Source organism: Sciurus carolinensis, chromosome 1, assembly GCF_902686445.1.
Source record: "Sciurus carolinensis chromosome 1, mSciCar1.2, whole genome shotgun sequence".
NCBI classification, from domain to species: domain Eukaryota; kingdom Metazoa; phylum Chordata; class Mammalia; order Rodentia; family Sciuridae; genus Sciurus; species Sciurus carolinensis.
In genome coordinates, this window is record NC_062213.1 from 123,362,424 (window position 1) to 123,388,527 (window position 26,104).

Below are 26,104 nucleotides of genomic sequence, written 5' to 3' on the forward strand. Positions count from 1 at the left end.
TTATATCCTGAGGTTTTGCACACAAATACTGCAATGTGAGTGAACCATTACAAGGTTTAATTTCTCTGCATCAGTAAATATTTACCATGGAGTTAAATTTACATACCTTCGTCCTTCATGTTTCGATCTATTTGTGGCCCAGCATTCCTTTCTCGGAACTGTATGCCCTGCATGTGTCTTTGCATAGCTTCCTGTATCACTTCAAACAATGGCTGATCCTGTTTGAGACAGCATGGATGTGACTGCTATTAGAAATTACACACTATCTTCTCCTAAATCCCACAACTGTAAGTAACGTAAAAACACTTATTTCTCTTTAGAGGGAGAAATAGGGATTGGGGTAGCGCTGTTAGAGAGCAACAGCTCCCATTACACCAAGTAATACAGTTTGTCATATGAGTATTTAACATTAGTTGTTTTAACTATTCAGCCCTGTGACATAAAATAATTTGTGATTTTGCAGATATGTGAAAATGATGAGCTCAGATAGTTTCTATTAGAAAAATAAATGCGTTTAGCTTGTCATATTACTGTTCTTACTCATTTGCACAGACAGGTAATAGTGATAAATTATGTGCAAAAGTGGTATTCTCAAACATGGGAATCTATGATGACTCCAGAAAATATCCCCAGTGAATGTAAAGAGTCCAAAGATAATTTTCTTTGTCCATATTAATAATAAATGTGATACTTGGGATCACATATAGGGAGATATATAAACGTATTTTTAAAAATAAGGTAAAGCATGTTAACTGGAAACAAAGTTTAGAGTCCTTATATATTTGATTATACTTTATTTAAAAAACTTCTGAATAAATCCAAATCTATCATATAAAAATTATTATAAATTATAAAATTTATGAAGCACATAAAAATACTGTGGAAATTTTTAACAAGTTGTGAGAAAATAGAGGTATAAAATAAATACATACTTGATAACATTAATTCATGTAGGACAACAGAAGACAGATAAAAAATTATTTTTTTTGAAAATGTTTTTTGAGTATTTCATGATATATATAAACGTCATGGGGGCACAAACATATATTAGCCCTGAAGCAGTTTTCACCACCCCTGAAGACACATACTGAGTACATGATAACAAAAGCAGATCAGAAGTGACAAAAATGTAGTATTATACATTCCTTGTTGGGAAAAAAGTCAAAAATGTTTATCAGTTCTACATTGTTTATAAACTCTGAACTCCCTGGATTGGCTGCCAAGGCCCTCTGCATCTGGTTCACCCTTTCCACATTCTTTCGCTACCCTAAGGTGCTCCATACAGAAAGTGAAACTAGGTTGAACAGTATGTCCTACACTGTTCAATTCAATATGCTTCACTATACCTTTCACCTTTCAAGTCTTCCCAAAACTCCCCCCTCAACTCTCCTAAAATCCTACTTACCTTTTTATAGTCCATTTAGGTGAAATTTTAGCTACTTTATAAATCCTCCTTCCTGAGTTGCACCTACTACTTCTGTCTCCCTTCTATGATACTGTACAGTACTACTTCTGCATCTTTTGCAATGACCATGTTTATGGACCCATCATCTCTTCTACCATGTTGCAAGCTCTTTAGGTAAGGAGAAGTTTTCTCTCTCTAATCCCTCATAGGACCAGCAGGTGCTAAATAAATATTAATATTTGAATAATTTTTAAGATAGATTTTTAATTATATTTACTTTGTATTAGGAAATAAGTCATATTTCAAGAAAAAATGCTTTAAGAAATTATCTTTACCAGTGTACCAGCAGGCAAAGGAACAGAATCATCTGTTGGATACATTCTGGAAACTGGGCACTTGAGAATGTCTAGACCGTTTGGAACCATTTTACAGTAATCCTGAATACACTGCAGCCACCACCACACAGCATCCCGGCAATTATATCTGGCATAAGTTCCTTCACCGAGGAGATTAGGAATGAGACCATGCCTCAGGGTACCAGCAAATGCTAAAATAATATTCCTAAAACAATAGAATTAAGTGGATCATTTGAAATGAAAACAGAATTCTAAAATTGAAGACAAATATGGTCACTTTTGGTGACTGTGTCATGGAAGTATTTTCTCACCTTTCTTTCTTTATGTATGTATTTTTAGAAAGCAGTCATAATATGATAAACATGCAATGAATTAAAAGTAAGAGATCTTGGTGGCAGCCCTGGCATTTTTGCTAACAATTTGTGTGTCTATCCCTCTTTGGTACAGTTTTTTCATCTATGGAGTCAGGGATTGAACTGGGTGATTTTTTAAGTTTCCTCATAGCTCTAGATTCTATTTTTGAAATCCATAGCATTTCAAAATTCAAGTAGTTATTAGGCATAAACTTTTATAACATACTAAAAGTGAAGCAAATACATAAGAAAAATGAATAGAAGCTGACTTTGAGAAACAGCTCAATTTAAAAACTTGGTATTTGAAATTTAGAAGTGTTATTTTACTATCATACACCAAATGAGATGTAAGATTTGGAATATCTCATTTGTAAGATGGGGTTCCATTCTAGAAAGATCATGAAATTAAGAAATAAGAAGGCTGAAGTCTAAATCCTAGCTTTGCCTTTAATATGACCCTGGAAAAGTCATTTAAAAATGTCTAGTCTTTACTGCTTTTTAGCCAAAACATTCAGAAATTTTATTAATTAATTCTATGTTTCAGTTGAATGTCTCTCTAGTAACAGTACGATAGGAATTTTTTATTTTCTAAAATATAAAAGGGTCAGTATGCACAGTAACAGTCACAATTAATAAAAGATGAGACTGCTAGCAATCTTGACCATCCAGAAAAATGTCATACAATAAAAGCTGAATAAAAAGATCTCTGATCCATGAATACCTCTACAAAGGGAGGAAAGAAAACCACCTGTGGTATAGATAGCCAAAATGTTTTTCCCATTTTCCATTTCCTAACCAGACTTCCAGTTGGTTATGGTTAGATGATGTGAATACAGTTTCTCCTGTGAACCTTGTCCTCTCCATCCCCAGGTTTAGATTCAGGGGGTCTGCCACAGGCACAAAGAATTTGCATGTCTAACAAGTTCTCAGGTGATCACGACAATACTGTTTTGTGGAACATTCTCAATGGCACTGCTGCAGAAGTTTCTTTTCAACCTTCAATAAATTCATTTATATCATTGTGACATAAGAAAACATCATTTTAAATCTGGAAACTGAAGCTTGCAAGGTAGCAACAAACAGAAGAAAATCCGATATTTTTTCTATAAGACTCAAAAAGTTAGCAATACATTCACTATAGAAGACATATGTCAAAAATTTTGTCTTATTAAAATAAACTTGCAAATTCTGAAAATAAACTGACCTGTAGTATAAAGACTAGAACTTAGTAAATTCAAAGATTTTTTCCTCCTTTACAATTTTATTATATTATTCAATGAACATACATATATATAATTAACATTGAAAAACCTATGGAAAACATACCTCTCAAATATTGAGATTAGATGGATAAGAAGGAAAGTTTGAAGAACATATAGAACAACATTAAGACATTAAACTGCACTGCAACTTTTTAGAGGATCTCTTACCTGGCTTCTAAATACCGTCCAGTAACCAGTAGTAAACCTTTAAGTGCAATAAAAGTATCCCTTCCCCAGCAGCGGAAAAGACCAGAAGAAAAATGAGGTAAGCCTAACAGAAAAGACAAATATATGTAGATATAAATATATGATGATCACATATGTAAACCATAAAAATAATATATATCATAAAATAAATGCAAATCATGAGTTCTATTATCACACAATATTTACTGTAAACCTGGGGTAGAAGAGTGAGTTACAATATGTCTGCAAACCCTCTAAAATTATCTGCAAAATATATGTCTATTATGTCAACTTTTGTGGAATGAAATTCTACATTCTTATTTATTTATTTATTTATTTTGATACTGGGGATTGAACCCAGGGGCACTTAGCCACCGAGCCACATTCCCAGTCTTTTTTCTGAATTTCAAGACAGGGTTTTGCTAATTTCCTTAGGGTTTTGCTTAGTTGCTGAGGCTAGCTTTGAACTCATGAGCCTCCTGCCTCAGCCTCCTGAGTCTGCAGGATTATAGTCATGTGTCACCCCTGACTCAGAGCAATTCTATATTTTTATCAAGTTCTTTTTCAGTTTGCTTATTCAAGATAGGTTCTTCCTATGCTGCCCCAGCATTCTCCAGTTTCAGCTCCTGATGCCGGGAATATGGCGTGCACCACCACACTTGATTTACCATATTCTTAAAGACCCAAAGGAGATTAGGAATCAGAGCTAGATTTTTTTTTAAGGTTCTGTGGATAGTACCCAGGGACTCTTGCATGCTAGAACAGCACTCTACCACTGAGCTACATCCCCTGCCCCAAGAACAAGCGCTAGACAACTGATTTGGAGATATCTTTAAACAGATAAAAAACCTTTGTTTTGACAAATTAAAAGCAAGAAATCAAATATTTAACATATAAAGTAACGTAATATGATACTAATTACATGCTTTAAAATATTCTACCCTGTCTTTAAGGACAATAAATAAATCTAAATATGAAATGATTACCTGAATGATAACCAATTAAATATGTTTATTAATCTATTATTCTAGAGCCAAACATATCATCAAATTTCCTATTAATTTAAAATAACTTAATAGTGCTATACTTTGTACACAATAAATAAATGCAATGTTTGTCAATTAAAAATAAATAATTTTGGGGGGTGTGGTGGCAATAAGCCTCTAATCCCAGCAATTAGGGAGGCTGAAGCATGAAGTTTGCAACTTTGAGGCCAGCCTCAACAACTTAGCAAAGCCCTAAGCAACTTAGTGAGATCCTGTCTCAAAATAAAAACAAAAAAAGGTTGGGATGTAGCTCAGTGATAAAGTGCCCGTGGTTTCATTTTTAGTACCCTGCCTCCCCAAAAAAGAAAAGCAAAAACAAATTTTTAAAAGGTGTTATGCTTTCATAAAAAATTTCTGCAGATGAAAACAAGAATTTTATATGTTAAATAATGAACATTCCTGGTAATTACAACTTTTTTTGCATAAGATAAAAATAAGATATGCAATGGAAAAAATGTAAAATTTTACCTTTAGACTGAGTTGGGTTTCTTTCTTTTCTTCAATGTGATGCTGGGATTGAAGAAAGGGCCTTGTGCATGTTAGGCAAGTGCTCTACCACTGATTTATATCCCTAGGCCACTTGGTTTCTTATAAAACATTTGAAGAAATATGATTGTTATCTGTATTTGTACTAAAAAAAAATAATAGTCAAAAGAAGTAAAGCAGTCAGGCATGGTGGCACATGCCTATAATCCCAGCAACTTGGGAGGCAGAGGTAGGAGGATCACAAGATCAAAGTCAGCCTCATCATCTTAGCGACGAGCTAAGCAATTTAGTGAGACCCTGACTTAAAACAAAAAGGACTGGAGTTGTGATTCAGTAGTTAAGCACTCATAGTTTCAACCTCTAGTGCCAAAGGGGACAAAAAGAAGAAGAAGAAAAAAAAGAAATATTGGTACTAATGGCAATATTAAACATTTTTTCAAGGCTGTCTCCAAAATAATGGTACAGAGTTTAAAGTCTATCTTTGTTAAAAAGTAAAGGCTATAAAATATGTATCACTGATACATGTAAATGTTTATATTAACTTTTAAAATTTGTTCTTTTTAGATATACGTGACAGTAGAGTGTATTTTGACATATTATATATACATGGAGGATAACTTCCCATTCTTGTGGTTCTTGTGAATGTGCAGTTACACTGGACATCATGTATTCAAAATGTACATAGGAACGTTATGTCCGATTCATCCTACTGTCTTTCCTATTCACCATCCCACCCACTTCCCTTCATTTCCCTTTGTCTAATTCAATGAACTTCTATTCCTCCCTCCCCCTAACCCATATTAACCTTTTGATCTCTATACAACTTATAGATCATATACCTTTGGAAAAATTTCTGCTTTGTCAATTATTATAAAAGTTTGTAATTATAACATGTTTTGCAATACTATCACCAAAGGAATGAATTCCCAGTCATTTTAAAATGAATCTCAAAAAAACCTACCTGCAAATCTGAGTTTATTCTATTTTTGCCAGTAAGCATAAAACATTCCATGGTAGAAGCAAATACCAGAATTTCTATTTATTTATTATATCATACTTGGAATGTGAGCATATCAGGTACTATTAACATATATTGGTACACGATTTATAAATAAATGCATATATTATAGTATTATTTAACAGAAGCAGCATACAATCAAAAGACTGAGATTACTATTTGATATAATAGGCTTCTATGAAATAAGCTAAATCCCAAAATTCTTCATATCAGCCTTTTTTCCCCCCACAATGGCTCAGTTCAGTTTCATGAGCATTTGCATAGATTCATTGGGGAATGATAGGTACTAGAAGAGCAAACAATCAAGAGAAAATCTGAAACAAGTATAGAATTAAAACCAGAGTTTTCATTTTATTCCTTTTTAAATTTTTTTTTTTTAAACTTTTGTGATGATTGATCCTAGGGCCTCACACATACTTGGCAAGTATTCTACCACTGAGCTACATCTCGACTCTTAAAACAGTTTTATAATTTTTTTATGATCATTCTAAATGAAAAAGGAATTTTTATTGTTGTTGTACCATGGAGCCTTTTCATCTGATCTGAGCAGATGCAAATTTAAAGAAAAATAAATTTAACAGAGGGAGTCATGTAGATATATACTTTCTATAATTTCACATATTTCAAATTAGTTTCTAGAATTCTCAACTTCAGTGACTTCAAGTATTAAGTATTTTCTAGAATTATGATGGAAATTTATTAAAAAAGAAAGCCTGTTCTTTAACCTATTTTGCTTACTCATATTTGTTATTTGATTCAAGTTTTTAATATACTTGCAGGAAGGGATGACAATAAACATGGCTGGAGGTATTTTATGTCCAATCAACAGAATCTGGATGCATAATAATAATCATTTAAAATTTGTTCTTATAGGACACCTTTAAATGGTCTTTAGATAACTGCAAAGTTAAGTTTATTTTTAAAAACTGGAAAGAAATATAGGAAAATGGGTAGGAAAATAATGATTTAAAACATGTATTTTAAATAATGATCTTAAACATTATTTAAAATATGCCATGAGTTGGAAATAATAGACACATGCAGAAGAAAAGAATTAACCAGATACAATAAAAAACACATATAAATGCTTGGTACATAGTTATAACTAAATAATAATATGGTTAGTATTTTATGAGTAGCTATAAAATTTTACTAAGCAATAACAGTCTTGGATAACCTCATGAATTTTAAAAATAGTCTTTTCTCATAGGTTTTCCTTTTGAATAGTATTGACTTATACATTTTAACTTTCTACAAAATTCCTTACCTGCAGCTAGAGAAGCACAACACTGCTGCTTTTCTTTTGTGATCTCATTCAATCTATATGGTACATCTGGAAGTGAAGGTGAAAGAAGTGGCAGGGAAGGGAATTTTCCTACTCCACACATTTGAACTGAACCCAATGAAAGGTGTTTCACAAAGGTTGAACCATTCTGAACAAAGCTGTAATGAAAGTGATAGGGTTTCAAATATAATTTGTAAAAATATAAACTTTTTGGCACTTTTATTTTTTTCCCCTTCAAATGATTTCTCTACACAAATGTATAAAAATAGTAATATAGTAGAAAAAATATTCAGTTTGATTAGATTTGAAAGCTTCTTTCATGGCACCCATTATTTTAGCTGGCTTTAAGTCCAGGCCTTGCTGTAATACTAATGGAAGGATTGAAGTTCTCTTTTTCCCTGAAAATCTGAAAAGATGCCCAAATCAACTTGGTGACTCTCAAAGTACATTTTCATTTGGGGTTGCATTTTAGAAAATTTCATCAAAAAAGGCAAATTTCATTCATAATAACAGCAGAATATTTTTTCTTTTAATTGATGAAAAATTAAAGAAAGAACTATGTATGCATATTCTAAAAATTGTATCAATTAATTTTAACAAATCGATCATTAAATAGAAATATAAGAAACAAATAACATAAAACAAATTAATTTTCCCAAAATGTATTTTATTGGCTTTATAGAACAGATTTTAAATAGGTTTTTTTTTTTTTTTTATTTTGTTTCAGACTAAAGAATGCTAATAAATTTACTAACCACTTAAAAATTTTTCCAGCTCTGAGTCTCCAAAATTCTTGCTTTGGTCTTTTAAGAGCATGTGTAAAGTGATTTTGTATATAGTTTCTAGCAAACACTTAAGTTTTGTTGGATATACCTTGACATCTGCTTCCATGCTGTATCCAGAAGAGTGGTATATGCACCAATTAATATAGCATCAAAGTAACAAGGGATAAGGTATCGTGGGATCTGCTTCAAGTAGAAGAACATAGCCTGCAGCCATTTACCAACCTATTGTAAAAATAATTTAAAAGTTATTTTGGTGTGTTGACAAGTTAGGTGTATTTTAAGAGATCAATCATAACATGCAACTGTACTATCCCATAATTCATTAATCGGATTTCCATGTATTAGAACTTAAAAGATGAAGGGAGGAAAACATGCTAATATCATATATATATAATATAATATTATAATTCTTATTGTGCCTTTGATTATTTTGGACTACAACACAGCATATTTATTTAAGTTAACACTTACTTCAGCAACAGTTCCTGATCGTGAAATTAGCCGGCCACTGACATAATCGATCATCCAATCTCCAGATCTCAAATTTTCACAAAAAGGATGCCCCAAGTCATTCTTTGGTCTTATTTCTGCCAATACGGACATTAACCCTGAAAATTCAGATATATCATTCTGCATTACTGGTAAAGAGTGAAAATGCTCCCATAGTTGAATTATGGTTAGTCCCTAATGATTTGGGGTAAACACAGAGGCGGACACAAAGGCCACTTAGTCCTCAATGGCACTCAACATAGTAGGAGAAAAGTGTGGGGTATGAAATGGAACCAGAAAGCAAAGGCATGTTGAGGGAGACTATTTCCACAAGAATCATACAAAGTGTTCCAAAAGTTATAACTTCTGGGACTGGTCTACTTTTTTTTAAATGTTATAATAGTCAAAGTGAACTGGCATTCTGGTCTTAGGGCACGAAGGAGAAGAAAATCCTGTATCTTTCCGTGTTAAAAAGTGGTAGATTCATTATTATTCAGGCAAGGTTTAAGAAAAATCACAGAACTGGCTTCAGAGACAGCAAGAATACCTATGATGATAATAAGAATAAATCTTGCTTTAGAGGGACTCTGAGGAGGAACCTTGAAGTTAGCAAATTATCAAAGTGAGGTATTGGGCAAATTCTCAATTAGGCAAAATTATTAATTATTAGGCAAAATTCTCAATTAGATACATTAGAATTTCTATGTGTACAAAGCAGATTCTGTTATTACAATGAAATAACAAGTGCATTTCTTTTATCATTCAATAAAATAACCATAGCTTAGCTATTATGAATTATGCTGTTATAAACAATGATGTGCCTACATCACTGTTGTATGTTGATTTTAAATCCTTTAGATATATGCTAAGGAGGGGAACAGCTGGGTCAAATGGTAGTTTCATTTCTAGTTTTCTAAGGAATCTTCATTCTGCTTTCCAGAGTGGTTGCACCAATTTGTAGTCCCACCAACAATGTATAAGTGTACCTTTTCCCCCACATCCTCGCCTATTGCTACTTGTATTCTTGATAATTATCTTTCTGACTGGTGTGAAATGAAATCTCAGTACCCTTTAAAAGACAAATGAATTTTTTTAAATGTGGTATATATACACTATGGAGTATTACTCAGTCATTAAGAAGAATGACTTTGTGACATCTGCCAGTAAATGATGGATCTGGAGACTATTGTGCTAAATAAAATAAACCAATTCTCAAAAACCAAAGTCAAATATTTTCACTAATATGTGAAAGCTAACCTACAATAAGGTGGGGTGTGAGGAGAAAAATAGAAGTTCAGTAGATAAGACAAAGGGGAATGGAGGGAAGGGAAAGGGGATAGGAAAAGAAAAGACAGTAGAATTAATCTCATATAATTTTCCTATGTACATATATGAATACATTACAGAGAATTCCAGCATCATGTACATCCACAACAATGAGGTCCTAATTAGAATAAGATATATTCCCTGATTGATAATTATATCAAAATACATTCTACTGTCCAAATAATTAAAAAGAACCATAAAAATAAAAATAGAAAAAAAATCATTCCCACCTTATTAAAAATGTTATTTTGGTTTCAGTGATGTCAACTAAACTTATTCAGTTGGAATTTAATGAATTTTACTATGTATATGACATACTTTGAGAAATAAATTTAACATAAAAAAGTTTTTCCTTCAAGGGGCTTATGATCTTTGGGAAATAAAACTTAAAATACAAAAAATGTGGAAAGCAAGACAGTACAACATAACATTTCACATATGTCCTAAAACTTTTATGAAAGATGAATGTTGCTAAGTGTTGTTATCACTGTTGAATAATGGAATGACATGATGAAAACAGTGTTTCAGGAAAGAGATCTGACAATGACCAAAGGGATGGAATGATGTGTGGAAGAAGGAACAAGAGGTTGGGAAACTGGTTAGCTGGTTTGTAGAAAGGATACAGTCCTACCTACCTTGGATGGTAACTTTGGGAATAAAAAGGATATGGTATACCAAAGACACTACGGAAAAGAATCCACAAATCATAATTACTGATTATTACAGATGAAAGGAGCAGATGCAAAAACGGATTCTCCTAGATTACAACCTAACAGAATTCATAGCATTACAAGAAGAGAGTGTAAATTTGTTTAGGGGAGAGAAAGGTTAATGAAGTAGTTAAATTTGATTTAATTTGAGACTGCTGTTAACAACCTCTAGAAATAACCTATGGGTGGCTGAAATTATTAAATTACTACAGGGAAAAAAGATTGGTAAAATGTAAAAAATAAATCAGATAAGGGCAATTATATTTTTAAAAGGTAAGCAGAATCACTTTTTTTTTTTTTCTTCCAGGGCCAAGGACTGAACTCACAGCCTTGTGCGTGCTAGGCAAGCACTCTGCCACTGAGCTAATCCCCAACCCCTAGAATCACTCTTGAGAAGTGTAAAGAGAATTAGTAAAGAACCAGACTTAACTTTATGAAAGACAAAAGTCAAAAGAAGAGCTCATAAAAGTGTGGTCTTTTTATTGAAGTAGAAGGAGTTCAACAGCTAAGAGTGAAAATGGAGTGGGACAACTGCTTCAAACAGCTAACATATACATTTACTTATTACTCACAGAACAAAGCATTTTGCATTGAAAATGAGAATGTTTTGCTAATAAATACAGTTCTCAGAAAAATTTACTAGAACTTAAGTGTTTGGTTTTGTAAGAGGTATAAAAGCTGGAGACAAGAACCACAAAAAAGATAAAAATCTATAATCTTCTTTTTCAAGGTATAATCTACTTAGTAGAATTTTACAGTTAACAATGTCTGAGTGCCAATTATGAATGAGGTATTGTCTAAGTGTTTTAAATGTATTAATTCCCTTAATTCTATCCACAATCCTTTGTGGGAAATATTTTTATTAGCTCCATTTTTCAATAAGAAGACTGAACCATAAAGAGTTTAACCACTCCAAGGTTATGTAGTCAGTCAGTAGAACTTAGGTCTAATTTTAAAGCCTGGTTCTTAAATGTAATGATAAACATTCACAAAAAGTTGTAATTACCAAAATAAGATAATATATTTCAAGTAGTATAGTAAATAAAGGTAATGGGTATCTGTCTGTAGAACAAAGATATTACTGCAAAAAGCAATAGTCTGTAAAGGTTCAGTTGGGCATGATGGTGCACACCTGTAATCCCAGCAACTTGGGAGGCTGAGGTTGGAGGACTGCCAAGTTCAAGGCCAGCCTGGGCAACCTAGTGCAACTGTTTCAAAATAAAAAATAAAAAGGACAGGGGATATAGCTCAGTGGTAGAGCACCCCTGGGTTCAATCCTGATACTGCAATGAAGGTAATAATAAAAAAAAGAAAGGCTTTATAGAAGATCTAAGAATGAAACTGACCCTTAAAGAAGGATTAGGTGGACAAAAAAAATAGAAGTCAAAAGAGAGGCATGATAAATGGGTATTTCTCTCTCTCTCAGTGCTGGGAATCACACTCAGGATCTTCAGCATTCTAGGTAAGTACTCTACCACTAAGCCATGTCCCTAGCCCTATAAGTTCTCTCTATAGGAGGAAACAAATATGAAAAAAACAACAAAAACCCAAATAGGGAGATCCAAGATGGTAGACTAGAGGGTGATAGCATCTCCTGTCACTCCAGAACTCAGGATTCAAGATGGGGAGGTATTGAAAGACTCGGACCAACATAGAGCCATGGGGTGAGTCTCCCACCAGGTGAAGCTCGGCCCCGGCAGCAGGCCTGGACAGGGGGCAGCTTCTCAGAGCAGGGCAGGTCAGCGAGAGTCTTCCCTAAGCAGCCCTGCACCCTCTGGCGGCAGGCATGATACACAGCCAGCTTCTTGGAGCAGGCCCGCCCAGTGAGAGGTTTTCGCCACAGAGCCAACCCCAAGCCCTGAACCCAGCAGCGGACCCTGGCCCGCAGGAGGATTCTGGGACCAGGGCAGGACAACAAGAGGCTTTCCGGAGCAGCCCGGCTCCCTCTGGCGGTGGCAGGCCCTGTCTACAGCCAGCTTCTTGGAGCAGGCCCGCCCAGTGAGAGGATTTCCACACAGAACCAGCCCCCAGACCTGGACCCAGTAGCAGGCTAGGGGGCAGCTTTCTTTGGAACCATTGCATTATCAAGTTCTACCAAGACTTCAGGCTACTGAAGGCTGGGAAGTGATATATTGGAAATCTACAGGGACACTATAAGCCAATAGAGGAAATCTGCAATATCTCAGAGTCCCACTGATATCTGACCAATATGAGAAAACAAGGATAGAAAATGTCCCAAACAAACCTAGAAACTATATCAATAAAACCCAATGACAGCACAGCAGAAGAAATGTCAGAAAGGGAGTTCAGAATGTACATAATTAAAACAATCAGAGAAGCAAACGAGGAGATGAAAGAGCAAATGCAGGCATTAAATGATCGCACCAATCAACAGTTAAAAGAGCAAATATAGGAAGCAAAAGATCATTTCAATAAAGAGAGATACTGAAAAAACAAAACAAACAAATCCTTGAAATAAAGGAAACAATAAACCAAGTTAAAAACTCCATAGAAAGCATAACCAATAGGATAGAACACCTGGAAGACAGAACCTCAGACACTGAAGACAAAATATTTAATCTTGAAAACAAAATTGACCAAAAAGAGAAGATGGTAAGAAATCATGAACAGAATTTACAAGAATTATGGGATATCATGAAAAGGTCAAATTTAAGAATTATTGGGATTGAGGAAGACTTAGAGAAACAAACCAATGGAATGAACAATCTATTCAATGAAATAATATCAGAAAATTTCCCAAATTTGAAGAATGAAATGGAAAACCAGGTACAAGAGGCTTATAGGACTCTAAATATACAAAATTACAATAGACCCACACCAAAGCACATTATTATGAAAATACCTAACATACAAAATAAAGACAGACTTTTAAAGGCTGCGTGAGAAAAGAATCAAATTACATTCAGGGGAAACCAATAAGAATATCAGCAGATTTTTCAATCCAGACCCTAAAAGCTAGAAGGGCCTGGAACAACATATATCAAGCACTGAAAGAAAATAGAAGCCAACCAAGAATCTTATACCCAGCAAAATTTACCTTCAGATCTGACGATGAAATAAAATCCTTCCATGATAAACAAAAGCTAAAAGAATTTACAAAAAGAAAGCCGGCATTATAGAACATTCTCAGCAAAATATTCCATGAGGAAGAGATGAAAAACAACGATGCAAATCAGCAAGGGCAGGAATTAGCCTAAAGGAACAGCCAAATAAAGGAGAAACCAAGTTGTGTCAAAAAACAAAAATGAGTCAAATGACTGGGAATACAAATCATATCACAATAATAACCCTGAATGTTAATGGCCTGAACTCATCAATCAAAAGACATAGACTGGCAGATTGGATTAAAAAGAAAGTTCCAACAATATGCTGCCTGCAAGAGACTCATCTCATAGAAAGAGATACCCACAGACTAAAGGTGAAAGGATGGGAAAAAACATACCATGCACACGGACACAGCAAAAAAGCTGGAGTATCCATCCTCATTTCACATAATGTGGACTTCAAGCCAAAGTTAGTCAGAAGGGATAAAGAAGGACATTACATACTGATTAAGGGAAGCATAAATCAGCAAGACATAAAAATCATAAATATCTATGCTCCGAACATTGGCTCATCCATGTACATCAAACAAATCCTTCTCAATTCCAGAAATCAAATAGATCACAACACAATAATATTAGGTGATTTTAACACACCTCTCTCACCACTGGATAGATCTTCCAAACAAAAATTGAATAAAGAAACCATAGATCTCAATAACACAATCAACATTTTAGACTTAATGGACATATATAGAATATACCATCCAACAAAGAACGAATACACTTTCTTCTCAGCAGCACATGGATCCTTCTCTAAAATAGACCATATTTTATGCCACAAAGCTACTGTTAGCAAATACAAGAAGATAGAGATACTACCTTGTATTCTATCAGATCATAATGGATTGAAATTAGAAATAAATGACAGAATAAAAAACAGAAACTTCTCCAATACCTGGAGATTAAATAATACGCTATTATATGATGAATGCATAACAGAAGACATCAGGAGGGAAATAAAAAAATTCTTAGAAGTAAACAAGAACAAAGACACATCACATCAAAATCTCTGGGACACTATGAAAGCAGTACTTAGAGGAAGTTTTATTTCATGGGGCGCATTCAACAAAAGAAGTAGAAATCAACAAATAAACAACTTAACACTACAGCTCAAAGCCCTAGAAAAAGAAGAACAGATCAACACCAAAAGTAGTAGAAGACAGGAAATAGTTAATATCAGAGCTGAAATCAATGAAATTGAAACAAAAGAAACAATCGAAAAAATTGACAAAATAAATAGTTGGTTCTTTGAAAAAATAAACAAAATTGATAAACCCTTAGCCTCACTAACAAAGAGAAGAAGAGAGAAAACCCAAATTACTAAAATTCAGAATGAACAAGGAGATATCACTACAGACACGAGTGAAATACAAAAAATAATTAGAAGCTGTTTTGAAAATCTATACTCCAACAACTCGAAGACATCAACAAGTTTCTAGAGACATATGAATTACCTAATCTGAACCAGGAGGACATACACAACTTAAATAAATCAATTTCAAGCAATGAAATAGAAGAAGTCATCAAAAGCCTACCAACAAAGAAAATTCCGGGACCAGATAGGTTCTCAGCCGAGTTCTACAAAACCTTTAATGAAGAGCACATTCCAATACTCCTCAAAGTATTCCATGAAATAGAAGAGGAGGTAACCCTCCTAAACTCATTCTATGAAGCCAAATCACCCTGATGTCTAAACCAGACAGAGACACATCGAGGAAAGAAAATTTCAGACCAATATCCTTAATGAACATTGATGCAAAAATTCTCAACAAAATTTTAGCAAATCACATACAAAAATATATTAAAAAGATAGTGCACCACGATCAAGTGGGTTTTATCCCAGGGATGCAAAGTTGGTTCAACATCTGGAAATCAATAAATATCATTCACCATATCAAGAGACTTAAAGTTAAGAATCAAATGCTTATTTTGATAGATGCAGAAAAAGCATTCGATAAAATACAGCATCCCTTCATGCTCAAAACACTAGAAAAATAAGGATAGTGGGAACATTCCTTAACATTGTAAAGGCCATCTACGCTAAGCCCACAGCCAACATCATTCTAAATGGTGAAAAACTGAAAGCATTCCCCCTAAAAACTAGAACAAGGCAGGGATGCCCTCTTTCACCACTTCTATTCAACATCATCCTTGAAACTCTAGCCAGAGCAATGAGACAGACCAAAGAAATTAAAGGGATACGAATAGGAAAAGAAGAACTCAAACTATCCCTGTTCACTGATGACATGATTATATATTTAGAGGAATCTGGAAATTCCAACAGAACACTTTTAGAACTCATAAGTGAATTCAGTAAAGTAGCAGGTTACAAGATCAATGCTCATAAATCCAATGCATTTTTATACATAAGTGATGAATCTTCAGAAAGAGAAGTTAGGAAAACTACCCCATTCACAATAGCCTCTAAAAAAATAAAATACTTGGGAATCAATCTCACAAAAGAGGTGAAAGACCTCTACAATGAGAACTACAGAACACTAAAGAAAGAAATTCAAGAAAACCTTAGAAGATGGAAAGATCTCCCATGTTCTTGGATAGGCAGAATTAATATTGTCAAAATGGCCATACTACCAAAAGTGCTATACAGATTTAAAGCAATTCCAATTAAAATCTCAATGACGTACCTTACAGAAATAGAGCAAGCAATCATGAAATTCATCTGGAAGAATAAGAAACCCAGAATAGCTAAAGCAATCCTTAGCAGGAAGAGCGAAGCAGGGGGTATTGCAATACCAGATCTTCAACTCTACTACAAAGCAATAGTAACAAAAACGGCATGGTATTGGTACCAAAATAGACAGGTAGGATCAATGGTACAGAAATGAGGATGTGGACACAAACCCAAATAAATACAATTTTCTCATACTAGATAAAGGGGCCAAAAATATGCAATGGAGAAAAGATAGCGTCTTCAACAAATGGTGCTGGGAAAACTGGAAATCCATATGCAACAGAATGAAATTAAACCCCTATCTCTCACCCTGCACAAAACTCAACTCAAAATGGATCAAGGACCTCGGAATCAGACTCAACTCAAAATGGATCAAGGACCTTGGAATCAGACCAGAGACCCTGCATCTTACAGAAGAAGAAGTAGGTCTAAATCTTCAACATGTCAGCTTAGGATCAGACTTCCTTAACAGGACTCCCATAGCACAAGAAATAAAAGCAAGAATCAACAACTGGGATAGATTCAAACTAAAAAGCTTTCTCTCAGCAAAGGAAACTATCAGCAATGTGAAGAGAGAGCCTACAGAATGGGAGAAAATTTTTGCCACTCATACTTCAGATAGAGCACTAATTTCCAGAATATATAATGAACTCAAAAAACACTACACCAAGAATACAAATAATCCAATCAACAAATGGGCTAAGGAAATGAACAGAGACTTCACAGAAGAAGATGTACAAGCAATCAACAGATATATGAAAAAATGTTCAACATCTCTAGTAATAAGAGAAATGCAAATCAAAACTACCCTAAGATTCCATCTTACCCCAATTAGAATGGTGATCATCAAGAACACAAGCAACAATAGTTGTTGGCGAGGATGTGGAGAAAAAGGTACACTCATACATTGTTGGTGGGGTTGCAAATTAGTGCAGCCACTCTGGAAAGCAGTATGGAGATTCCTCAGAAATCTTGGAATGGACCCACCATTTACCCAGTTATCCCACTCCTTGGCCCATACCCAAAGGACTTCAAATCAGCGTACTACAGAGATACAGCCACATCAATGTTCATAGCTGCTCAATTCACAATAGCCAGATTTTGGAACCAACCTAGATGTCCTTCAATTGATGAATGGATAAAGAACTGTGGTATATATATATACAATGGAATATTACTCAGACATAAAGAATGATATAATTATGGCATTTGCAGGCAAATGGATGAAATTGGAGAATATCTTGCTAAGTGAGATAAGCCAATTTCAAAAAACCAAAGGACGAATGATCTCGCTGATAAGTGGATGATGACACATAATAGAGGGTGGGAGGGTGGCAAGAATGGAGGAAGGAAGGACTGTATAGAGGGAAAAGAGGGGTGGGAGGGGTGGGGGGAAGGAAAAAAATAACAGAATGAATCAAACAACATTACCCTATGTAAATTTATGATTACACAAATGGTATGCCTTTATTCCATGTACAAACAGAGAAACAACATGTATCCCATTTGTTTATAATTTAAAAAAATCCAATTAGTCCAATTAGATGAAGAAGGAAGAGGAATGTGTTATACTTATAATCCAGTTTCTTTTGGAGCCTAAACAAATATATTTTGCTTTTTAAATATAATAAACCAAGTCAAGAAATATTAACTAAGGTCAAAGTATATTTAAGAGTTATAAATGATCTGAATGAATGACACAGAACCAGTAATTCTAGGTATTATTTACTGAGTGAATACTTCTTGCTACACCCTGATTTTAGTGTTTTACTTGAATGATTCTTTTTACTCCTCACGGAAGCCTTCTGAGTTTGTCAATATTATTCACATCTTACTGAGGCAGAAACTGGGACACAGAGAGATTCTGTTACTTGCCAAAGGCCAGTGAGCATGGAGCAGAGTCACAGTTTGAACCCAGGCAATCGCACTCTCAGCCCATACTCAGTCTTAGTTCTGTGAAGAAAATAGCATATGTCTGTAAAGGAAAAATGAGAAGCCTGTGTACCCTTATACTTGCTTACCTTGAAGACCTGCATATTTAAGGGATGACCAGTTTGGTATGTCATAGCAACCTCCACCATCTTCCTGTTCTTCTGATTCACATCGGTAAAGTATCTGATTTAGCTCAGCCAAAGTTAATTTGGAGGCAATACTAAGAATTGAAAAACAAAGATAACTGGTTAAATAAACTGAATTTTGCTTGCTGTTAATAAAAGCAAAAGAATAAAACCTGCATTATAAAGTGTCTTAGCAATATACATTTTAGGATTCCAATATTAAAATAAACATCATATATATGCTATAAATGGAAATCAAGGAGCACAAGATGCTAGAGATTAAATTACAACTAATATTACTCCAAGACCAAGGACATGATTAAAGTATCACATTTTATTGATTAAAAGCATGATGGAGCCAGGTGTGGTGGTGCACACCTGTAATCCCAGTGGCTCAGGAGACTAAGGCAAGAGGATCTCAAATTCAAGGTCAGCCTCAGAAATTCAGCAAGGCCCTAAGCAACTTAGTGAGACCCTGTCTCAAAATAAAAAATAAAAAGGCCTGGGGATGTGGCTCAGTGGTAAAGCACCCCTGAATTCAATCTCTAGAATTAGGGGGGGAAATGATGTAAAGATCTTTTGGTTTTTACATCCTTTATTTTATAAATCTGTTTTGCAGTCCTTCCAGTTAGACTTAGTTTTTTCCCTGATAAGTGTAACATCAAGAACTTTTATGCCATTTATCTTAAAACTCGAAATAACCTATCAAAGGACCAGTAAAGGGATAATCAAAAGTCAAAATTAATCAAATACACAGTCTCTGCCTTTGTATTTCTCTCCTTGAACCTTCTTTCTTTAAGTTACACTGTCCCTCAGCTTTGTTATTCAAGGAACCAGGATGTTCGCAGAAAAAAAAGATGCTTCTTGGTGATGGTTAGAGGAAAGTCTGTCATGGTCTTGATTTCCCTTCATTGAATTGGTACTGAGACTGTATAACTGACTGCAACTGAATACAACTGAAGCTGTATTTTCTTGTACTTCCCATTGCTCAGGTGACTTCATTTTACATAACTGCCATTTTATGTGAACATGTATCCTCTTGAATGTACTTCCTTCTTTCTCTTTTTGTTCTGTCTTGGCTTACAGAATGGTGAGCTGTGCTTTGTCCCTGTCTCAGTCTCCCTCTTCACATCTATATTTCATGAATCAAGACTGAACATTTGCAGCCTCAGCCTCAACCTGATTCTACGACATTATTTTTCAACATGTAGCCAGTGGACTCCTTCCATAAGAATAACTTGGAAAACTGTTTAGAAGGCAGATTTCTTGCCCTTGCCCTGAGATAATCAGATTAGGTTCAAGGGGGAATGTGTATTTTATAAGCATTATACAGAAACATACAGCTATTTCATTGCAGTTTGAATTTACTTTTTTAGCAACTACTTTGCTAAGAATGGTTTGAATTAAGGGTTAATGTCACCAATGAATAAATGCTCTCATAAAACAACAAAAAATTTAACACTTTAGAAAATGGACTAATACATAAAATGACATTTCACCAGATAAATAGAAATGCACAAAAATTTAATTAATATTTTGAGATGTTATTTTAAAGTATTTTATGTTTCATATTTACCAATTTAATTAGTAATAACTAACATTCATGGTCACTTACTGAATGTTAAAAACTATGTGTTTTACATGAATAATTATCACAACTCTCCATAACAGCACCATGTCTTGTTTCTTATAGCTAGTAAGAACCCCCAAAAATAAATCTAACCCTGTTTGGTTCTATATTTCAGCTCTTAACACTACACTATAATAATATATATTCAGTATTGGTTAGGATGGACACTCTTACACTGAGCTGAATATTCTCATTAATACAATCTTCCTGGAGGATACTTGGCAGTATGCAATAAAAGACACAATAATATAATGCAGTCTAAACCCAAAGTTTAATTTCTGGAAACATCCTCGAAACAATGACAGCAAACACACCAAGTCCTTAGGCATTCTGTTATAAGTGGTTTGTATCTGCCTTATTTAACCTTTACAAAACCTAAGAGGTAGGTACTATTTATTATAAGCCCTTTTTCCCAGTGAGAAAATGAGTTGAATAAAGTGCTTAATAACTTGTCCAAAATCATCTTTATTGACTGGGATGAAGCTGTAACTGAATCTCGGTCTAAACTTCGAAACCCATATTATTCAGTACTATGTGGAACACATAGAAAGTGAATAATTAAGGATTTATTCAAAGAAGAATGCACCAAGACATAAATAATAGGGAATAATTAAAGCATTCTAGATGTCCAAAATAGAAAATGATTGAGTAAATTGTGGTACAGCCATATAACAGAATAATATTTAGACATTTAAAGAAATGATGTGGTAAGGGGTGTGATGTATAGAACTTAGTCTCAGTTCAATAAAATTGTGTATGTGTGTCTGCATATGTAGGCATGGATGTTTCCATACTCAAAGAGAAAGACTGCACAAGCATGAGAAAGCACACATGTGAGACCCACATGAATGATAGCATAATAGGATAACAATAGCTGATGATGATATTACTGGTCCCTGGGCCACACTTTGAGTAGTAAGGACTGAGAGGATCCTTAAAACTACTTAATTCAAGACAGCAGAAGCTCACCAATTATTAAAGTGTTAAATCTATAAAATAAGGCATACTTACGAAGCAAAAGGGATTTTTAATATAGGATCTGCGTTGTCAACAACAAGGCTCCCAGATTTAAAGTGAGGACTGAACTGTGTCAGATGATTTCGAAGAATTCCAACAGCAACTTGTGCATGTGGATCAAGGCTAACTCTGAATAATGTTAATTAAAAAAAATGGTTGATCTTTAGGAGTGATTTATTCAAAGTTAACAATATACAAACTGTTTTAAATATAAGTAAAGTCAACAATCTGAACTCTAATTAACATACCTGAATATAATAACACTTCCTGGAGACAAGTTTTCAAATTCTATTTCTTGAATATATTCATTGGGCCCTTTTGTGGCAACTCCAGCTTGTTTAACAATTTTACTTTCATTAAGCTTGAAAACGATTATGAAAATCCATTCAACAAATAATTCTCATGACCTCAAAATATTCAACATAGTAGAAAGAAGAGTATCTCAAATACCTGAATATGTTCTTTAATTTCTACTGTGATATTTGGCATTCCATTGATTGACTTCTCATCCTTCCTATAAGGTTTTGTATTTCTCTCAATAGTTCTGGCTTCAAGAACTACTTCTTCAATTTTGCCTACAAATACATAAAAAATTTACCAAAAAATTCTTCCTAGTGTACATTCAAAATTTAAATGAGAATATTACTAACCATTATAAATTTTATTAAAAATTGAATAAAAAAATACAGTTAAAATCACAATTTATAGGCTAACAGATAGAAATATTTTAAGAATCATCACTGACTAAAACAAAACCTGTGATAATACTGTACAGTGATGGGATTCTGTAAAAGTAGGGGGTGGGGCTGGGAGCACAGCTCAGTGGTAGAACATGTAGCACATGTGAGGTCCTCGGTTCAATCGTCAGCATCAAAAAATAGAAAATAAACAAAAAATTCTATAAACATTAGCAAAGATCAGATGAGATTACTAAATATAAATTCAACAGTTAAAGAAAGTAATGAATATTTAACACTAAAACTATTCAGGTTGATAATATTTAAAGATTGGAATTATGCATATTTAGCAACTAGCAATAAATACCTATAGAATATGAATATTTTTATGAGAATCTTCAATCAACAAAGTTGTACTGCTGTTGCTTGCACAGAATCATGCTGTCATATACCATCAGTAATAATAAGAAAACAAAATATACATATCTAGAAAAAAGTCGAGCAATAATGACATATCTCCGGGATATAGTTTATAATTAAGTATCAAATGAGAGACATAGAATATAATTGCTATATGTTTAGCGAGAGAAATCACTGAGTATGTATAGGTTTTTCAAAGAGGTGGATCTTTAGTCCTTGAAGGATATAAATCATATACAGATAGAAGTAAGACTTCTTGGGAAACAGTAAAAATATCTATTTGGTTGAAACAGTGAAGTAACACAGGACTAGGACAGAGGATGAGGATGAATTATGAGGAGTCTAAAGTATTATTAAGACTATTTTCCATTGTTGTTCACATATGTGTATGTGTGCAAATATAATACATACTTATATACACATATATAAATATATGTCACATATACAAAGAGAAATACATATCTCATCCAGGGTATATGACAAATACATGTTCATTATATACATATTAAGGGAAAAGGGAATGTACTAAGATGTAAACAAAATATTTTACAATTCAAAAAATGTTAACATTTGAGTGTTATTTCTGTCCAGATTTTGTTCCATGCAGGAAAAATGTAGGTTATCCAAAAAATTCTAATTCCTCTTTTTAACAACATTTACACTTGCATTTTTTTTATGTAGGACATAAAATGATGATGTAATATGGCATTACAGTATAATTTAATATAATGATATAATTACAATAACAATTTTTAGATTACATTACCAGGGATACACATTTGAGGCACTTCTTTGCTATAAAATGAAGTTTTGGGATTTCTGAAAGCAGTTCTAGATACAGCCACAACAGACTGATGGATACTGGGAGAATGTCTGGTTACTGCCACTATGTCTTCATCAACCTGATCCACATAAACCTGAAAAGTTAAAAGAGCAACTAATTAGCATTCAAATTGAAAATGAGCACCCAAACTGAAAAGTTTTCCCTGTAAACTTACAGAAAGACATTTAGGAAACTTAGTTTCTTACCTGAATAAAACCCTTGGCTCCAAGTTCTTGATGAAGTTTATTGACAGCACGCCGGGCTGCAATAATTCCACTTTGGAAATTAACATCACTGGTATTTGATGGTGATGCTCCAGGATTCCACTTAGTGTAAAACCGTTCTTCAGAAACCACTGATATCTGGAGAAAGGTAAAACTTAACCATGTATACATTTTAATTACAATGAGAGTGTTCTGATAAAAGTGCTAATCATGTGGATTTTAAAAAACAACATATAAACAAACCTGATGAGGTACTAGTTCATCATAGCCTCGTGTACTTCCACTAGCACAACATGCCATAGAAACAATTGTGGTACTTGGGAGAGCATCATAGGCTGATCTATGCTAGGAAACAACAACAAATCAAAATATACTTTCTTTCAAAGGAAAAGCAAAATTCTGTATCTCAAGGAAATAAAAGATAATTATACAAATACATTCTATAGTTAATTTGTTCTAAAACAACAGAACATTTTAAAAAATATACACTATAAATGCTTCTAAATCTAAGATTCTATTTTGAATGAAACATGTTGATATTCATGCCACAAAGTGTCAGACAACCAAATATCAAAACATCTAACAAAATAAGTAAATATAAGAAATGGAATGATGCTTACCACAATAGGACACTCGTTATCATGGGTAATATCCATAAACAGGGCATGTGCAATAGCTGGCATTAAGGGTCTCAAACAAGGCTGAACAAAAGATCCAACAGGTTCTCCTCCGTATCGGTAAACTAACCTGCCCTCTTCATGACTATTATATGCACTCATTGCCTCTGCAGAGCATTACAGAATATTTTGACAATCTCCATTACTTATGTCCAAGGAAAGGTTAAATTTCACAACTGATTTTTAAAATAAAGAACACATCAATATTATTAACAATAAAACTCCTTTAAGCAATTAATCAAATGTCTACTAGTATAACTTAGGAGGAGGTATGGCTCAAATAGGAAAAAGGAAACATCAGTTGTTTATTGAGATGTTGGCTACACAAAAATCAATAGAAAAAAATCTAAAGATTATATCATATACTTAGGGAGAAAATAAAAAAAAAAACAGATTTGTATGTTTTCAACAACAAAAAATGGTTTTGTTTGTGAGCCAGTAGCTCATTCTGCCAACTTTTTGATTTGAAATGAGATCTTCTATACCAAAGTAGAAATTTTTACTGATAAAAATAGATTGAGTTAGATCAGAAACACTCAGACTATCCAAAAGAGTATTAATTGTATTAAAAATGATTAAGAATTGCATATAAAGTTACTAAATGACTTTTGTGCACCTAAACAAAAGCTAAAGTTTTAGATGGCAAAGACACTTCAACAAGCCTACCTCTTATTAAGGAACTAATGCCCAGTCTAGTAACGAAGATATTGTCCAGTTCTTCGCTTCCCGTGAACAGTTCAGCTACTACATATAAATTGGGCTGTAATTTCCTAGCGGCATCCAACATGTACTGAAAAAAGCACAGTCACAGATGTTTAAGAGAGAAAAGTGAGATGGGTAGTAAGGGAGGAGACAAGATTAGGCGTGGATTTAACATGTGAAGATATGTATGGCAAGACAAAATGGAAATTCAGAAAGATTTCCAAATGAATTTTGTTGTACACAAGTGAGAAAATATCAAACAGACCAACAAACATAGGGAACATGAGAATGTGTACAGTAAAGCAGTTAAAAAGTTTAGATTTGGCAGAGATAGAGACACAAGGGAGAAAAAAAAGAAGAAAAATGTTAGTGCTTTTAAAAAAATGTAACCTTTATCACTGCAATTCTGCTAGTATTTCTCCCTGCTTCTTGTTTGTTTGCTTTTAATAACTGTAAGCAGATAGTTAATTTCCAGGTGGATACCTAAGTATTAGTGATAAATTCCTTACTGGTGAATTATTTAGCTATGTAAAAATTAGGTCTGACCAGACAAATTGAAACTTACAGATAATAAACCCTTAACTCATTAAGTCCCATTTTCAATTTTGAAAATATTTCAATGAAATTGACACAGGCACTTAAAATAGGTAGGAAGTCATAATCTAGAGCTTACATGTATTGATCAAATTTATATTATTACATAATCATATTACATAAGTATATGTTGTATAGTATATTTAAGATTTTGTATGTATTCCACATCTGGGATGATAGGACAAAATAGATTAAACTCTAACACCCTATAATTTCTACTTCTGAAATTTATGTTCTACATTGGAACTATCTAGAACCAGAAAATACTAGCTTATAATAAAAAATTAGATTGGTTCCAAAAATTTTTTGACATAATTTTATGTAAAAGTTAACAAAATACCTGAATCCTATCAGCTAACAAGTACAATCCTAGAGTATTTTGTGATTTAAAATTAAGTGAATTAGTTATAACATTCAGTTGTGCCAAAATATTATAAGTATATATATGTACATATGTATTTTTTTTTTTTTTTTTTTTTTTGCTATTCCTAAAGGCACAATATAAAGAAAAAAAGCTGCCAGTTTTGGACGTAAACAATGTTTTATCAGTCAATGCTCTTAATTAATATTTACTTAATGTTTACTAAATCCCTCCAAATCAAATCAATTTTTCATCACAGGACTGAAACATACACATTATAATACTGTTTTAAAATTAAAGAAATAGATATTTTTCATATAAGCATATATTTCCAAATAATTGTTGCTAGGAAGCTATCAAGGATATTATAAGCAAGATTAAAATTATAAGTGTTTATT

At 33.5% G+C, this 26,104-nt stretch overlaps 1 protein-coding gene across 3 annotated transcripts in view; it reads right to left on the reverse strand.

The window, feature by feature from the left end:
* Agl (amylo-alpha-1, 6-glucosidase, 4-alpha-glucanotransferase) overlaps nucleotides 1-26,104 on the reverse strand; it is a 79,452-nt gene that overhangs the window by 24,239 nt on the left and 29,109 nt on the right. For all 3 annotated transcript variants that reach the window (XM_047549519.1, XM_047549527.1, XM_047549509.1), the window contains exons 13-27: nucleotides 24,716-24,839; nucleotides 23,993-24,156; nucleotides 23,616-23,717; nucleotides 23,355-23,510; nucleotides 23,092-23,242; nucleotides 21,679-21,803; nucleotides 21,477-21,589; nucleotides 21,223-21,357; nucleotides 18,546-18,676; nucleotides 8,654-8,790; nucleotides 8,271-8,404; nucleotides 7,380-7,555; nucleotides 3,545-3,647; nucleotides 1,741-1,966; nucleotides 107-218 (exon numbers count right to left, since the gene is read on the reverse strand). In XM_047549519.1, coding sequence (XP_047405475.1) covers nucleotides 107-218; nucleotides 1,741-1,966; nucleotides 3,545-3,647; nucleotides 7,380-7,555; nucleotides 8,271-8,404; nucleotides 8,654-8,790; nucleotides 18,546-18,676; nucleotides 21,223-21,357; nucleotides 21,477-21,589; nucleotides 21,679-21,803; nucleotides 23,092-23,242; nucleotides 23,355-23,510; nucleotides 23,616-23,717; nucleotides 23,993-24,156; nucleotides 24,716-24,839 — 2,089 coding nt within the window. The remainder of the gene's footprint in view (nucleotides 1-106; nucleotides 219-1,740; nucleotides 1,967-3,544; nucleotides 3,648-7,379; nucleotides 7,556-8,270; nucleotides 8,405-8,653; nucleotides 8,791-18,545; nucleotides 18,677-21,222; nucleotides 21,358-21,476; nucleotides 21,590-21,678; nucleotides 21,804-23,091; nucleotides 23,243-23,354; nucleotides 23,511-23,615; nucleotides 23,718-23,992; nucleotides 24,157-24,715; nucleotides 24,840-26,104) is intronic.